The sequence below is a fragment of the Pleurotus ostreatus genome, assembly GCF_014466165.1.
Source record: "Pleurotus ostreatus strain PC9 chromosome Unknown scaffold_2, whole genome shotgun sequence".
Lineage (NCBI taxonomy): Eukaryota > Fungi > Basidiomycota > Agaricomycetes > Agaricales > Pleurotaceae > Pleurotus > Pleurotus ostreatus.
In genome coordinates this window covers 2,466,161-2,481,887 of record NW_023503157.1, presented here as the reverse complement: position 1 = coordinate 2,481,887, position 15,727 = coordinate 2,466,161, and the positions used below count along the sequence as shown (strand labels likewise).

General features: G+C 52.8%; 10 protein-coding genes and 1 non-coding gene across 11 annotated transcripts; 7 read left to right on the top strand and 4 right to left on the bottom strand.

Moving 5' to 3' along the window:
* Positions 1-28: 28 nt before the first annotated feature.
* On the top strand, positions 29-767 carry PC9H_003724 (uncharacterized protein; the record flags this gene model as incomplete). Its single annotated transcript, XM_036773316.1, has 6 exons — positions 29-131; positions 188-337; positions 397-440; positions 490-577; positions 628-665; positions 717-767. 6 exons carry the CDS (start codon positions 29-31, stop codon positions 765-767), a joined length of 474 nt encoding a protein of 157 aa, XP_036634789.1.
* Positions 768-862: 95 nt separating this feature from the next.
* On the bottom strand, positions 863-1,325 carry PC9H_003723 (uncharacterized protein; the record flags this gene model as incomplete). The annotated part of the gene is made up of 3 exons (XM_036773315.1): positions 863-947; positions 1,009-1,124; positions 1,182-1,325. 3 exons carry the CDS (start codon positions 1,323-1,325, stop codon positions 863-865), a joined length of 345 nt encoding a protein of 114 aa, XP_036634788.1.
* Positions 1,326-1,457: 132 nt separating this feature from the next.
* Positions 1,458-2,391, bottom strand: PC9H_003722 (uncharacterized protein; the record flags this gene model as incomplete). Its single annotated transcript, XM_036773314.1, has 7 exons — positions 1,458-1,539; positions 1,610-1,646; positions 1,698-1,819; positions 1,869-2,030; positions 2,080-2,178; positions 2,240-2,298; positions 2,350-2,391. 7 exons carry the CDS (start codon positions 2,389-2,391, stop codon positions 1,458-1,460), a joined length of 603 nt encoding a protein of 200 aa, XP_036634787.1.
* Positions 2,392-2,500: 109 nt separating this feature from the next.
* PC9H_003721 (uncharacterized protein) lies at positions 2,501-5,103 on the top strand (the record flags this gene model as incomplete). Its single annotated transcript, XM_036773313.1, has 5 exons — positions 2,501-2,648; positions 2,708-3,553; positions 3,610-4,095; positions 4,152-4,654; positions 4,714-5,103. The coding sequence occupies 5 exons, from the start codon at positions 2,501-2,503 to the stop codon at positions 5,101-5,103; spliced, it is 2,373 nt and encodes a 790-aa protein (XP_036634786.1).
* Positions 5,104-5,281: 178 nt separating this feature from the next.
* PC9H_003720 (uncharacterized protein) lies at positions 5,282-5,710 on the bottom strand (the record flags this gene model as incomplete). Its single annotated transcript, XM_036773312.1, has 2 exons — positions 5,282-5,415; positions 5,476-5,710. 2 exons carry the CDS (start codon positions 5,708-5,710, stop codon positions 5,282-5,284), a joined length of 369 nt encoding a protein of 122 aa, XP_036634785.1.
* A 72-nt stretch (positions 5,711-5,782) lies between these two features.
* Positions 5,783-6,232, top strand: PC9H_003719 (uncharacterized protein; the record flags this gene model as incomplete). Its single annotated transcript, XM_036773311.1, has 2 exons — positions 5,783-6,102; positions 6,157-6,232. The coding sequence occupies 2 exons, from the start codon at positions 5,783-5,785 to the stop codon at positions 6,230-6,232; spliced, it is 396 nt and encodes a 131-aa protein (XP_036634784.1).
* Positions 6,233-6,335: 103 nt separating this feature from the next.
* On the top strand, positions 6,336-6,428 carry PC9H_003718. Its single transcript has one exon. It is a non-coding gene; the product is annotated as a tRNA-Ser (tRNA).
* Positions 6,429-6,552: 124 nt separating this feature from the next.
* On the top strand, positions 6,553-7,199 carry LSM1 (SM-like, degradation of cytoplasmic mRNAs and positively regulates transcription initiation; the record flags this gene model as incomplete). The annotated part of the gene is made up of 4 exons (XM_036773310.1): positions 6,553-6,607; positions 6,730-6,798; positions 6,859-6,974; positions 7,029-7,199. 4 exons carry the CDS (start codon positions 6,553-6,555, stop codon positions 7,197-7,199), a joined length of 411 nt encoding a protein of 136 aa, XP_036634783.1.
* A 277-nt stretch (positions 7,200-7,476) lies between these two features.
* On the bottom strand, positions 7,477-12,528 carry PC9H_003716 (uncharacterized protein; the record flags this gene model as incomplete). Its single annotated transcript, XM_036773309.1, has 6 exons — positions 7,477-7,741; positions 7,795-8,419; positions 8,478-8,569; positions 8,623-8,975; positions 9,028-11,634; positions 11,695-12,528. The coding sequence occupies 6 exons, from the start codon at positions 12,526-12,528 to the stop codon at positions 7,477-7,479; spliced, it is 4,776 nt and encodes a 1,591-aa protein (XP_036634782.1).
* A 174-nt stretch (positions 12,529-12,702) lies between these two features.
* PC9H_003715 (uncharacterized protein) lies at positions 12,703-13,602 on the top strand (the record flags this gene model as incomplete). Its single annotated transcript, XM_036773308.1, has 1 exon — positions 12,703-13,602. One exon carries the CDS (start codon positions 12,703-12,705, stop codon positions 13,600-13,602), a length of 900 nt encoding a protein of 299 aa, XP_036634781.1.
* A 550-nt stretch (positions 13,603-14,152) lies between these two features.
* Positions 14,153-15,401, top strand: PC9H_003714 (uncharacterized protein; the record flags this gene model as incomplete). Its single annotated transcript, XM_036773307.1, has 5 exons — positions 14,153-14,192; positions 14,298-14,498; positions 14,557-14,662; positions 14,717-15,122; positions 15,177-15,401. The coding sequence occupies 5 exons, from the start codon at positions 14,153-14,155 to the stop codon at positions 15,399-15,401; spliced, it is 978 nt and encodes a 325-aa protein (XP_036634780.1).
* Between the last annotated feature and the right edge of the window lie 326 nt (positions 15,402-15,727).

Sequence of the window (15,727 nt, the reverse complement as noted above, 5' to 3'; positions counted from 1 at the left end):
CAAAGCTTCACCCGTCGACCCACCAGCCATGCAGTCTATCGTCCGTCAAATGTCGCGTTACAATCCTTCGGCGCTCCGCGTCCCAAAGCACACGAACTTGATCGCCAGGCCTCTGGCAAGGACGCTCGTCAGTAAGTGTCCCGGGATACAGACTTCGCGTCCCGTCTTGCTAACGGATGCCATATAGCGAAACGATACACCGTAGAGCACGAAAGTGTCTCATTCGATGATGCCACGGGTCTCGGTGTGATCACCATTACTGACCACGCTCAAGAGGCCCTCGGTGATGTTGTATTTGTGGAACTCCCCACAATCGGAACGGAGGTCAAGCAAGGCGGTGAGTTCGGTCTACCTTTACTCCCCCCAGCTCTGATTTATCTAAGTGAACCCTTGCAGAGCAAATTGGTGCAGTAGAGAGTGTTAAAGCTGCTTCGGATATCGTATGTTGTCACTCCGTCTTCTCCTGAGTACCTACTCATGACCTACCAGTATGCTCCGGTTTCGGGTACCATTGAAGAGATTAACGAGACCCTCTCTTCAGAGCCCGGACTGCTGAACAAGTCTCCCGAGGACAAAGGTTAGTCCTTAGCCAATCCACTCGGTGTCGTTATCAACCCTTCGTTATAGGCTGGTTGTGCAAGATCAAACTTTCTGATCCATCCGAGGTATGATTTTACACGTCCCCGCAGATTGTTTTGTCACCGACAACGAACCAGGTCGAGAAACTCCTTGATGCAGATGCTTATCGCGCCAGCTACGAAAACTAATGGGGATTGAGTGGACCAGTAGGAGGCACGCATCGGTTACTTCGTCCAGAGGGCTTATATACCAGTTATGAGAGACAATCTATAGAGGGTTTCTATTAGGGCGTAGAGGGCTCGTATTGGTATTTCTCTCCCCGAGCTTCCATCCTAGCTTTTGCTTCCTTAAGAGCCCACGTCTGTATACTACAATTATGCACGCATTAGAATTTCGGGCGTCCGATAACTAGAAAGGCCGCATGCATACCTGGTGTCGGGTTTATAGTAGAGCATCACCGTTGCGAACGCCATCGAGCCGAACATCCCAATAACCCAAATGTTTTCCCAGTCTTCCTTGACACGTTTCTGACCGGGTGGGGGAGGCTTCAGGCAAGGTGATAAGTTAGTGAACTCGAGCAGGAATCGCTGAATGGGTGATACCTTTTCGCCGAAGAGCCAGCCTGAGGGTTCGTTGTATTGGGGGGCTCCGTGGGAGGCGTTGCGCCTGCCCGCTGTGCGCAGGCCGAGTGTCTGTTGGGCGAACGCCCGTCGGCAGGGCGTGCGCAGTGATGATAATAGTGACATGATTGAGTTGAGGTTGACGCAGACGGCGAAGCAGGTCGGTAAGTTATGGATGTTGTTGATAGGAGTTATGAACGGGAGATAAACAGCATCATGGATAAACAAAGCTCTCCTATTTTGTTACAGGAGGTACTACTACAGCTCGAGCGAGAGGATACGATATTCTAGAGATTCATCACCACCATCAAGACTAGGACATGATGAGTCGGTCACGAATCTGCGGAGAAAGAGAATTGGTGGCCAAATGAATATTCAGCATCGAGTGTGATATTACTCATATTGCATACCCGTTGCGTTCGTAAAATTGTACACCTTCAGAGTTGTCTATGCAATTGTCAGACAAAGGGAGAATATTTGAAGTACACCTGGGCAGACCTTTGAAGACTGTAAGCGTGATTTTGTCCATGCCGTATTTCTCGCCTATAGCTTTCACTTGTTCCATTAGTACGCGACCGAGGCCTTGTCGCTTGAAGTCTGGAGAAACCTGCAGTTCGTAGCTGAAGCATTCGTTCAGCGTTATCAAGGTGGTGACGAGGAAGCACATACCAATAGGCTAAATTTTCATCTTCCTCAAACTCGAAGCGAAACATCGTGTAGGCTACGAGCGCCGAGTCGTTGTTGTAGGCCAAGATAAATCTAGAGAGAGGATGAAAGAGCTCCTTTTTCTTCTTGTCCGGATGCCAACCCATGGTAGGAGATGCTTCATAACTAACAAGGACGATGAGCTTGACGGGGGCTCGATTTGATTAGTTCAAACTTTACTTGCAGGGCTTGCATATTTGCAGTGAAAAATTCCCAGCAAGTATCTTTCTCATCCTTGAGCAAGCCAGATGCGTATTTTACCTCTAATGTGTATCTTTGTACAATATTTCAATAGTCAGCACTACAAAGGGGACTGCGAATAACCGGCACCTTACTTGTTTCCTTTGGTGTCGATCTCTGAAGGTATGAGCTTTGATAGAGCTTCCGCGGTAGCCTAAGCAAGACTACGGTAAACCTCCTATTACCCTTCGTGAAGACGGCCCACTTTGTTAGCTGCCTTTACCAAAGTCGAGCCCGTTGCTGACATGGTTGCTTGAGACTCTGAAGTAAGTTCGATCTCGGGCGCTAGTTGTGCGTCTTGATTTGGAAATCCTCCGTCATTCCCATTCAAGTTTTTGAGATCACCTCCCTCGAATATGGCGGAGACCACGACCGAGCCCCAGCTACCCCCAGTGCTGCAGTCGCTCACTAACCTCCTCGACGAAAAGACCGAGACTCTTGCCATCGGGAACCCAGATATACGAGCCGCTGCACTCGACGCTGCTAAATTTGTGTTTGACCTCTGTGCGTGACGTCTTTCTTCAGAATACAACACTATTCTCAGCTTATTTAACGGGATGTAGCAATACAGTCGGAGAATGCAGCCCGGCCACATATAGACGAGTTGATCTCCTCTCTGAGTCCCGAATCGGCGCCGCAGACGCGAGCTCAAGCACGGGCGAATGGGAAGCGCAAACGGTCCCCGAGTCCACCACCGAAGCCCAAGCAAACCTTCGCGCCCACACCCTTGACTGCGCTCTATGTAGATGGGGTCGACGAAGAGCAAATATGGTCACAACTTGATCTGCGGATGAAGAATGTCTGTGATTTACTGGAACTGGCGCTCGAGGGTGGTCCTGGTGGTGGCGAAGGAGGGGAAGAAGATAGTGATATGGATGAAGGTGACCCCGACGGGAGGTTGCAGAAGATTCTCGAAGCTCTCAGGAACGGTGAAGATGTGGATCTTGAGGCACTCGGTCTAGATGGAATGGACATAGATGATGAAGAGGACAGCGAAGAGGATGACGAAGAGGACAGCGACGACGACGACGACGACGATGCTGAGGAAGAGGAAGGGCGAGAAGATGAAGATGAGGAAGAGGAGCTCGGCGAACACATAACCACTCTACGGGACTCGTCATCTTCGGAAGATGAGGACGAGGAATACGAGGGAGAGGGTTCATTCCGCGACAAAAAGCCTCCAGCACCGAAAAGACGCGGCGCCCGCCACTCAGAACTCGACGACGACTTCTTTGACCTAGCAAGCTTCAATGCTGAGACTCAGGCAGCGGAGGCGAAGCGCGTTTCGCGGGGGAAACTGGGCGATGACGACGACGACGATTCTGATGATGATATGTCTGTGGATCTGTTCGCTGCAGTAGACGATGTTGAAAACTTCGACGAGGAGGATGTGGATAATAATATTGGAGGTCTGTCCTACTCAACCTCACATAGTAATGTCCCCCGCTGACTCTAAGGTATACAGAGGCCTATTACAAAGACTTCTTCGAACCACCGCCTCGTTTGCCTGCTAAGAAGGATAAACGCAAGAAACCCCCCGCTCCAACTTCACCAAAGAAGCCCGGTACAGTCAGATTCGCGGAAGAAGTGCGTGTCAAGAAGATCAAATCAAAAGGGAGGAGTCTCCCCGTGTCGAGCATGTACGAAGATGACGAAGATGACGATGACGACGAGGGATACGAAGATGAGGATGGAATGCTTGCGGATGATTTTGGGGAGCTGGGTATGGATGAAGACGAGGACGGCAAGGGGTTCGCTTTTGGCGAAGACGGAGAGGAGGATGAAGATGAAGATGAAGATGACGACGACGACGACGACGAAAGCGAAGAGGATGAGGAGCAGGACGACGACAGTGATGATGACGAATCGGGTGAGGAAGGCGAGGGTCGCGAGACCATTGAGCGCCTCAAGGACGACCTATTTGCAGACGAGGAGGATGAAGAGGAGAATGGTTAGTAAGAGTCTAAAACACTATATTGCTTTGCTCATTGGATTCACATTTCGCAGACCTTACTACTCACGAGCAACGAATGGTTGCCTTGAAGGAACAGATCGCTTCTCTGGAAGCTGAGAACGTTGGCAAGAAAGACTGGGTGCTAATGGGAGAAGCTACCTCGAAGTCACGGCCGCAAAATTCACTCCTCGAAGAAGACCTGGAATTCGAGCGCACCATGAAGGCTGTTCCAATAGTAACCGAAGATAAAATCCTGGCACTAGAAGACCGTATCAAAGCGCGTATACTAGAAGGTCGCTTCGACGATGTCGTGCGCCTGCGACCTATAAGCGACAAGCCGTTCTTGCCTTCACGGCTATTTGAGCTGCAAGATACAAAATCTTCACAGTCGCTTGCTCAGATTTACGAGAATGACTATGTGGCGACGCAAAACGGTGGTTCGGCCGACGATAGGGACGGCAAGTTAAAAAAGGAGCACGAAGAGCTCGAAAAACAGTGGGATGGCATATGTTCCAAGTTGGACGCGCTCTGCAATGCGCATTTCGTGCCCAAACAAGTAGGTTGTATTGCCTTGATTTCTATGACAGTCCCCACTGATTTGGCGACGCCTCATAGCCAAAAGCCATTATTTCAACCGTTGCCAACGTCTCGACCGCCACCCTCGAGTCCGCCTTACCGACGACAAAATCTGCTTCCGCACTGCTGGCCCCAGAGGAAGTGTTCATACCGGCCGCGGGCGATCTTCGCTCTAAAAGCGAGATGGCCCCAGCTGAAAAACGCGCCGCACGCAACAAAGAACGCAAGTCAAGAAAAAAGACCCGGGATTTGTTGGACTCGGGTGTGGATAAGTACGCGAAGATGAAGGGGGTCAAGAAGCAGAAGCAGGCGGCTCTAGAGGGTATTGTGAAGACCGGCAAGGGCGTGACGGTCGTTGGGAAGAAAAACAAAGATATATTAGGGAAGAAGGGTAGTAAGAAGGGCAAATCGGTAGATGTCTCGGCTTGACCACCCGCTCTATACATTGCACGGCACTGGTCAAAATTATCCATCGATGTGCCCAGTGCTTGTAGCCTATCTTCGTGTATGATATCTCGGAAGATTATAATGAGTATAATCTGCACATGAGGGGTCAGTGCAATTCAAACGTGATGAGGAACGTTAGACTTACCGACGGGAATAGACACTATGACAAGTCAGGCATGGAGCCTCCGTTTACTTTGTCTTTTGATTTCCATAGTCGCGTCACGGACCCATAGCAGGTCGCGCACAGATGATGAGCAACTTTCGGCAGCCCACAACCAGGGCAATGCACAAGGTCTAAGATGCGGGGTCAAGTCAGCACCTGGCCAAAGTTTGACAAGAGAACTGAAGTCGCACTTTGCTTGTCCTTCAAGCCTTTATTTGAACTGCGCATGGCCTTGCGCGAATGGGAAACTTTCTTCTTTGGTACGGCAAGGAGAAATGGAGGGAATAGGTCCTCCAAAAACGACCGCAGGGAACCAGCGCCAAGTACTGTGGCTAGTAGCGCAGTGCGACCAAACGCTAGTGGGGCTTGAAAGGAGGGGATGCTGAAGAAAGCCAGTCGCGTTGCCTTCAACGCCAATGCAGACATGATCGTGGACTTCAGGAAAGAGGGTCACGCTGTGTCACGTCACAAAAGTGAGCAGTCCTCCTTCTCGCCGTCATGTTACGCGCCAGTCGCCCTCTATTCCAAGTCCTTAAACGAACGACGGGCATTGCAGGCCTCAGCGTGCACCCGGACCCCCTCCCGCAGCTAGCAAAAACATACGAATCAACCCTCTCCGCGCTAGCAGCCATTCCGCCAACCTCCGTCTATCGTCAGGGCGTTGAGGCACTTACGCAGCGCAAGCTAAAGATTGTGCAGGATGCTCAGGGGGACATAGCTGCGGTCGAGAAACAGCTAGATGAGGGGCAAATAGAGGAATCACTAGACATTGCGTCGGATGAGCTCAAACTCGCTGCTCAGATGGCTGACTGGAAAGCGTATGTCCGATCTCACTTCGTCACGTTGATATATCCTCACAAATTACCTGCTAGCTGGGAGCCATTGGAGGAGAAGCCTCCGCAGGGACAATGGGAATACTTTGGACAGGAATCCACCGCGTCCACATAATATACCATATTCTTTAGTAGTACAAGTTGCCCGCAGATTTTCAACAATGTTCTCCCGAGAGTGTGCAACCTAGTGACTTCAAAAGTATGACAATAAGCCATAAGCTGTGATGGCCGAGTCGTTAAGGCGAGTGATTTGAATTCGTTCAAATATCACTTGGTGTTTCACCGCGTAGGTTCAAATCCTGCTCGCAGCGAACTTTTTGTCTCTTCTTCCATTTACCTCGCAGATACCCTCCCTAGTGCGGTTCGATAATTTCCCACGCTGCTTGTTCCAAAACCTGAATCGTATACGCTGCAGGGCGTAGCTTGTAGCTCGACATGGACACTCTCATCCCATTCACAACTTCGGGATCTCTCGTGGATTGCGTGGACAGTACGTCTGTCCTTCAAGTCAACTCCTTGCTCCAGCTAGTACCAACCTGAGCACCCTCTTCCCCACTACATCATATCACCTCCATGGATGCTTGGCCAATTGTCACCTATTCATCGGTTCAGGGAAGATGCTAGTCGTCCTCCGAGACGGTAGAAAACTGCACGGCGTCTTACGCTCTTATGATCAGTTTGGTAGGCAGGGATTTGTGCGTTGCGTTGCGTGCATGGACTCATGTGCCCCCCCCTTGCTAGCTAACCTCGTACTCGAGGATACGGTGGAACGAATATATCACGGAAATGCATTCGCAGAAAACTGGCACGGTCTGTTTCTCATCCGTGGCGAGAACGTGGTCCTCCTTGGTGAAATAGTACGTGTCAATGCCTTGAGTACTACTACCGACTCATACGGCATCAATTCACAGGACCTCGATCAAGAAGACGAGATTCCTCTTCAGCAAGTCGACTATGCACTGCTGGAGCAGTACACGAAGAAAGATGCCGAAATCAAGAAGCGACGCGAGGAGATCAAGGCTCAGGTACTATTCGAAGAGAAAGGGTTCTGCAAGGAGGGCGGGGAGGGCGATGGATACTAAATGTGATGATGGTCTATCGTGTGGGCCATCATCGTACATCCCACTGTTCATCTACGCATTAGCACTCGATATGGCTGATTCATTATGCCATCAAGACACAGTTGGACTTGCTACGTATATAGAGGAGATATTCGTCTAGGTATTGTGCGCTATCAAAATACATACCGACATTGCTATGGCTCTAGTCAAATATTACACGCTAAACAAATTAATGCCATGTCCCAAGATGGTGCCTATGAAGCTGAAGCAAGCATGAACGATAAAAATACAGATGGGGTCAAGCCAACGTCTTCCGTTTCTTGCCCTTCTTCGCGTCGCCGTTTATCTTCGGCTTATTACTGTGATTAGTGTGTCCGTTCGATAACTTATTATTGGCGAAGGCCAGGGGGGACTTGGAGAGAGTATCGGGGTTGGATACTTGCTGGCCCGCCAAGTCTTCCATAAGCTTGCGTATCTCGCGCTCTCGAGTAGTGAGTTTGAGCAGCGCCTCTTCTTTATTTTGTTTTTCCTTCTGGACGTCCTTGTGTCGTACTCCCTGCCAGCTGGAAAGCCAATTAGCTTTATACTCAGAGCTAAAGACATATATATCACTCACCCCAAGTGTCGTTCACACTTGGTTGGGCCACGACACCACCATTCCCCTTCACTTTCCACATCGCTTTGCACATCGCCACTGGTAAGCATCTCGTAGCTTTCCAAAACGCCTTCGCCATACTCGACGTACTCTTCGTCGCCAAAACACAGCCGTTGGTCCCAACCGCATTCTCCCAGTTGCTGTGCACGGTCGCTAGCGAGCTCAAGAAGACGCTCACGCCAGCCCACAACCTCCATCCCCATCTTGACCTCCTCTCTCTGATTCACCACCAGGTCGAGGAGACCATTCAACCGCTCAACCTCCTTCTCCGACTTGCTCTTCTCAGGCATCACCCGCACAGTCGCGTTCTCTGCCTCTTGACCATCTCCGCCATGAAGTATGACCACGCCCTCGCGCTTCTCCGCGTTCTTGACGTTTTCCCAAAGCGTCTCCCGCTTGCCGCCTTGTTTAGCCCAGTCATCGATGCGTGCCTGTACACACTTAAACCCGCATTCATCAGAGCAGTACTTCGAGAGCGCACCCCGCGCCGGTTTATGGCAAGCATCTGGGGACGATGGGGTGGGGTGTGACAAGCCGAATAAACACCGTTTCTTGTAAGTAGTGCATAAAGAAAGGTGAGGGTGACCTGGTGCCAACCAAGTTAGCTCTTACTACGGAAGACGACCAGCGAACAGCTTCCTTACGTTGTATGCAAAGCGGACAAATGAATTGATCCACCAAATCGACTTCCAAGTCAGGCATGCTGACACACTGGGTATGGTACCATTCGTCGCAGCTATACGCTCATCACTTAAAAAAAGCGTCAACGAAAAAGTCGAGTGTTCGTACCGATCACACGCTATCATGACTCTATCCTCGTCGTACTTGGTCTTGCACACACAATATAGTTTATCGTCATCTGCCGGTGTTTCATCCTCTGGTTCATTCTCTTTTTCCTTGTCTTTGTCCACAGCGGTCTCTCCTTCGGGTCCAACGGAACCACTTGGCATAGCAGACGTTGACCGAGACCTGGCGTTGGCATTAGCATTGACGGCAGGGGGTACTTTCTTGCTCGCAGACTTGGACGTTTTGCTCCCTGCCACTGTGGAAGAATCGGCGTTTTTTGGTTTGGGTTTTGGTGCAGGTTTCGCGCGTGCCTTGCTGGAGGCCGTCACAGTAGTTGCCTTGGGTTTAGGGCCAGACTGCACGAATTGTGTCAGCCGACATTTAAGGAGTAAAAATGGTGATGCATACTTTCTTCTTCGATGGAGCACTGCTGCTTTCCTTTTCCGAGTCCTTCTCCTTGCTCTTGCTAGTAGCAAGTTTCGGGGCTGGAGGGGGCATGGAGCCGCGCTCTGGTGTTGGCTCGACTCCGCTGGTCTGCAGAGCTGACGGAGGTCTAGTGGGTGGTGATGCTGGGCGTGATCCAGATTCACTGGCTTTGCGAGATGACGGTTTGGCATCCAAGGTGGCCATATGAGGTGAGCTCCTGCCACGATGTGCAGCGTGTTGTGGCTTATCATCCACTAAGCTTAATAACTCATCTTCCACATCGACTTCCATGCTGCTGGTCGGTTGCGGCGCACGGTCCAACTCCCTAGGCTGCGATTTATGCTGCGGAGGCTCGGTGTCGGTGTCCAGTGTCTCTGCAACCAGACTAGTCACTTCCTTGTCAATGTCACCTCCAATCGTGTCTGCTTCCCGTTCGGGCTCTTCCATCAAAATATCTTCCAGCTCTTGTTCCAGCGCAGTCACGGCGTCGTCAGATATGGTCATCGCTGGGCTGCTGTTCGTTGTGGCATCGGTTGCAGCGGCTTTAGGCCCCACAGCCGGTGTGACTGGCGACGCTTTGGCTTCTGGCTTAGGGTCACTACGCGACGGCGACGGAGCATCCGTCGACTGCTCAAGCAGCCACTTGTGTACGTCGTCTTGCGATGGGTGGTTCTTCGGAGAGATGGGCTGTTTCTGCGATGGTTGAGACGGCGGAGATGCTTTCTCGGGCTCGGAGCGTTGAGGAGGCGGAGAGACTGGCTTAGCATCAGAACCAGGGAATCGCAGAAGGGAATGAGTGCGTGAGCCCTTCTTATCCTTTGCAACTTGTTTAGCCCTACCTGGACCACGCTCATCATCCATTCTCTCCTCCCCAACGTCCGCCATCAAAGTCTTCGCGGGTCCCTCACCGACTGGCTTCGTATCAGAATTGCTCCAAGTTTCAGGGGGAGGATTGACTGCCTCGTGCGGCGTGAGATGGGATGACGTAGAATCCACCCTTCTAGCGGCTTTGGCCCGCCCTTCCTGGCTACCTGGGGGTAATCTCTTCGGTTGTCGGACTTCCGGGGGACCTTCGACCGTTTCGAGCTTCACGACTCGGGGAGGGGACACGCGGGTTCTGGCGGGAGGGGAAGCCTGGATGGGGGTACGTGTTAACTGTCGTGGAGGGGGTCGTGGGGGCGGCGAAGGGTCGTCCCTCGGCAGAAGTTCTATAATCTGGGGTCGGTGTGGGGGTGCGAATATACTCGTCGGCTCTGCGGAGATGGGGTAGGGGAAGTCTGGCTTCCGTTCTTCAACATGATGCGACTTGCCCGAAGTTGACCCTGACTCTTGGCGCATCCTTTGTCCCTCTAGCTCTGTTTGCCGTTCGCGCTCAAGCTGCATCTCCCGTGTCCGCTTTCGCCGTAGTTCCTCGCGTTCATCGTGCTGTCTCCGTTCCTCCACCCTCCGCCTTGCCTCTTCTTCCTTGCGCTGCTTTTCGTCCCTGATCGCCAAAATCGTCTGCTCTTCCCTTGGTGTCAGTCGGGTGGAGGACGGGGACGGATGATGGTACGAATCCTCTGGCGAAACTCGGGGTTTCTTAGGTGGTCGTGGATCGGATAGCGGTGGCGGCAGTCGGATAGAAGCCTGCGATGGAGATAGCAAGACGTGCAGCGAAGGAGATACTGTTTGATGCGGCTGATGGCTGGGAGACGCGACTAAATGGGACAATGTTGGTGGGTGTGAGGTGGCAGGCGATGTCAAACGCTTCAAGGGTTGCGGAGGGGACTGAGCTTGCGCGAGAGAAGGAACTCCTGGATCAGATTTCCTTGACGGATGAGGTAAACGAGGAGGGTGGGGAGCCTCAAGCGGCGGAAGGGGTCCGTACTGAGATTGATATGAACGTGTATTAGAGGGATGTGACTGTCCCGACGTCGAGGCTTCGGCCGGGGACCCAAAGGGCCTGTGTTGGTGCTGCGACGGTGAAGGATGAGATTGAGGATGTAGCAGGGATTCCATAGATAACGGCCGGCGAGGGGGAGCAGGGCTGGCTGAGGCACTAGGAAACGCGCCAACTGGGGGTGCTGAAGTTGGATGCCGATCGTGAGGGGACCCCTCCACGTGCGGTGTCGCGCGAGGCCGTTCAATGAACTTCTTTTCCTCGTGCTCCCGCTCTTTCTCGTCCATTAATCGGGCGCGGTCCCTGGCTGCGACCTCCGCCTTCATTCTTTCGTGCTCACGTTGTTGCTGCTCCCTCTGCATCTGCAACCTCTGCAGTTGTCGTTGCTGTTCTCTCTGATCATTGAGAATCTTCTGTTCCTCCAATCGCAATTGGTGACGTCGCCTTTGTTCCTCCGTCTTCTGGCGCTGTTCTTCTTGCTTCTGCATGCGTAAGCGAGAGTCAAGTAGCCGAGCAGATGGCTCAGAAGGGGAGACATGTGGCTCAGGAACAGAAGGGATATGGTGATTAGACGGATGTGGCATCGACGGCTGCGGTTGCTGGGATGGTTGGTCATGAATGGGCATCCTCTGGGTGCGATGAGGATAAGGTGCTTGTGTTTCCCTATGGGCCTCGTCCGCACGGTCCCCGCGGCCAGGATACCAGTCCGACTGAAAAGGCAATCATGACATTGAAACCCAAGATTAGGATCATTGCAAAAAATAACTTACAGGCTTCTTGATTGATTCAGGTGCAACCAGGTCCGAAGTGCCGCCATATTGTGACCGGCGACTGTGCTGTCTACTCGGCGAACCAGGCCTCGGCATCGAGTCTGAGACTTCACTGCCGCTAAGCTTCCTCCTTTCTTCATTCGCGATATGGACCAAAAGGTTAAATGGATTTGAAGGGGAAGACGAAGTCTGAGCTTGAGGATAAGGATTTGCCTGAGGGTGTTCCACTGCGCGTGACTGAGATTGGGAGATAGAATGTGGGTGCTTGGTATAAGCAGAAGGGTGATGAACTGGAGGGAAGCGTTCAATCACAGCGTTGCTGCTTGGGGATACGGTCGGCGACACGGCGGTAGATGCCTGTGGATACCTATATGCGACGTGAGGCGAATTAGAGGACCGAGAAGATGATGGACGGGGTTGAGAAGGTTGCTCTGATCGATAAACTGGGTGCGCAGCCCGTGTCCGATCAGCATCTTGCTCGACGTACTCGGAATACGGCTTTTGCCTGCTAGAAAAGTCTGAGCTTCCTGTTGAGGTTGGTGTTGGAAATCTGCCGCGGGTCGAGGACGAGTGAGGGCGGATATCGGACTCCTTGATGTGGGGGTCGCGTAGAGAATTGTGGGCATTGTATTCGGTCTGGGGTGGGAGAGCTCGTTGAGAAGAATTACTTCTGAGGTGGGGCGCGAGGACGACAGGCTCTGCGACGATATGCTGCTGCTGGAAGGAGGGCGCGGAAAAAGAGGCGGGGGCGGGGGAGGGGGCGGAGGGCTGGTGGTGCTTTGCGTCGTCGCCGTCGTTGAGGAGAGAGGAGATGTCGAGTCGGCGTGAAGCCATGGTGGTTGGGTGCAAGGGGGAAACGGGAGCTTTGTGTGTGAAAGATTTGAAATGGATGACCCTGCTTGTGATCGGGGTAATCGTCTGATGGTTCTCACACTGCTGTAACGTAACAGCGTGTAACGCGTAACGGCACTTCACGGTCCGACGACTCTCATCGATCGACTACGCTCAATGGGCGCTGCATCAAGCCACAGCCCACAACCGTTCACAATCTCCCCTCCCCTCGACGTTCTGCGCCACATCGTCGAAATCGCCGCCTTCGATGATCCGGAAAGTGCTTGCTCGCTAGCTCGGGTCTCGAGGGACTTCCAGGCGTGGGTTGAGCCTGTCTTGTATAGGACCGTCGTCCTATCTTTCAAAAGCCATGTCGCCAACTTCGAAACCACGATAAGAACCCGCAGAGTCCTTCAGAAGTACGTCAAGGACCTTGTCGTCCGTTTCCCCGCTTGTCTTCCAGTCCCCCTCCTCGCCGAATGCTGTGCATCCCTTGAGAGCTTGTATATTGATGTCGGGGACCTCAACCGGCTCCAGGATCTGCCAGCATTGCCCTCGTCTCTGAAGCAAATAACTACGTGTGGACCCTCGTACCTTGGATCTTTGTCTTCACTACCCCCGCATTCCAACCTCACCCACCTAGTTTGTGTCGGTGACATACCTCGAAACGTGGACCAAGATCCTGCGTCTTTCCCCATGCTCACCCACTTCGCATGTCACTATCGAGTCCAAGGGGGCGTTGCGAGCATCCTACCCGAAATGACTGCAGCACAGTTGATCAACGTGCTAGAGCCGGTCCTACGCACACTCCTTCGGTGCAACACCCTGCAGGTTTTCATACTTCTCGTCCAAGACGATGGGTGCCCCACTGTACCTTCTGAAGTCCAGATAAGAAGCCGCATGTTGCATGACCTGTCGGAATACCTTTCGGATGATCGCGTCGTTCTGATGGGAGTTCCGCCACGCACGGTGCCAACGTCCAACTTGCTTGAGAATTGGGACTATAGGACAGGACGCATGTGGTATACAGCGAGAAGGATAGCAGAGAGTAGGAAGCACATGTATTCCGCGTTATAGATATTGAATGTACTACGAGACATTGCGATGAAGCCCATACGGTGAACACGAAGGTTCGATCGCTGAAATAACGGACCCACCGCACCCAAGTCCCATCGTTCGTACCCAAAGGTCGTCTTTTTCTCCAGCCATCTGTACGGTCTCAAGGTCCTCGACCCACTCCAGTCCTGTAAACAGGCGGGCAAGTCATCGTCGAGATGCTTTTGAGAGGCTAAAGAAGAAGCGACATGAGCCACTTGCGCTATGACAGCAAAAGAAGGATTTACTCGCCTGTGGTTTTTGCGTTAAAGGCTCCGGGCGTCCCCATGGCCAGTTTTATAGGCTGAGATGGAACTGTACAGTTGATTCCGGTGGCTTGCCGATGCCGGAGGGGCATAATCACTGTAGTGCAGTTTCTCACGCTCCTGTTTGACCACTGTCTCGAATCCAGAGTCCAAAGCGTCGACAACTCGTGTTGTTGCGTGTCGTGCCTTTCAGGCTGATCTCCTTATCACTGTTACTTCCCTCCCCCACCTTGTACTGATTGCCTTCGAATAAGGCCCCGTCAAAGATGTCGGTGGCCACCAAAAACCCTTTCGCCCTTTTGGATGGTCAGTATACCCGCTAGCTCGCCAACATCACGGCTTTTCATGATCTGATTTCCTGATCTTGCTGTTTTTTACATGCGTCCTGGTCCTACCACCCGATCGTAACAGACGAGGATGCCGCGCCCTCTCCTCCCGCTGCTACCCAGGCGCCCGCCCCTCCAGCTGCTCCCGCTCGCAGCCAACAACAACAAAGAGGCCGTGGTCCCGCTGCTCGAGGTGGCAAATACTACGCTCGTGGCGGCAAGACTGCCCCCAAGGAGGCCCCCACCAACGGCGTAGATGAAGTCCCTGGCGACGGACAAAGGAGATGTTAGTAGTCGCCTTATTCCTATCATCCTCGCCGGCTAAGTATGCCATCCTCTCTTAGCTGATGGCGAAGTTCGTGGTCGCGGACGAGGCCGAGGTCGTGGACGCGGTGGCGATCGAGGTGGCCGTGGTCGTCAGTTCGACAAACACAGTGCCACCGGCAAGACGTAGGTCATCAAGTCCATGCACCGCGATCCAAGGGACGTTGACACTGTTTATAGCGACTCGGACAAGAAGATCCACCAGTCATGGGGTGGCGATGACGGCAATGCTGAATTGCAAGTCGAGCAGGCAGCTAGCAACGACGTGGCTGTCGAGAGTTGGGGAGGTGAAGCCTCCACTGCCGACTGGGGTGCCCCCGCCGCTGACGGCGCCGAAGCACCTGCCGCCGAGGGCGATGCTGCCGAGAAAACAGGCAACGAAGGCGGACGCCCTCGCAAGGAGCGTGAGGAAGAGGAGGAGGACACCACTCTGACTCTGGATCAGTACCGTGCCCAACAAAAGGATGCGTTGGCCGTGCCGAAGCTCGAGACGCGCAAGGCTAACGATGGCGCGGACGGTGACATCTGGAAGGATGTCGTGCCTCTCCAGAAGACTGGCGAAGAAGACGCCTACTTCGTCGGCAAGGTTTGTTCGGCAGTCAGTATCCTATGCCAAACGTTATATTGACATGGATTCCAGAGCAAATCCGCTCCCAAGTCGCGTGCACCCAAGGTCGAAAAGGTGTACCTTGAGATCGACGCCCGCTTCGAGCGTCCGGATCGTGGTGGACGTGGACGTGGACGTGGCGACCGTGCTCGCGGTACCCGTGGCACTCGCGGCAGCGCCCCAAGAGGCGGCCGATCCAACGGAGGGAACCGTGTCGTGAACGTCGACGACGAGGCTGCATTCCCCTCCTTGTCATAAAGGGTGATCCCGATTGAAAATATAGGACCGCCTCCGTACCTATAGTGCTCTATCTGTCTCATGAATTGTGTCAAGTTGTGCTCAACGAAGTTCCTTTGTATCAGCTTTTCTATCGGTTTTTTTATTCTGCTCCTTCCCCTCCGTGTGGCTCTGCTGTTTCCGTACGAATTGATTGAATGCATTGAACACTAATACACGCAATGTTGAAATAAAAGTCACTCGTCGGTCTTGTTCTACTACTGGATACGGCCCTGCTTACTTCCCGGTTTGGGATTCGCAACTGATTCCCCCGTCACTAGCGAACGCAACAACACATGATAAAATTG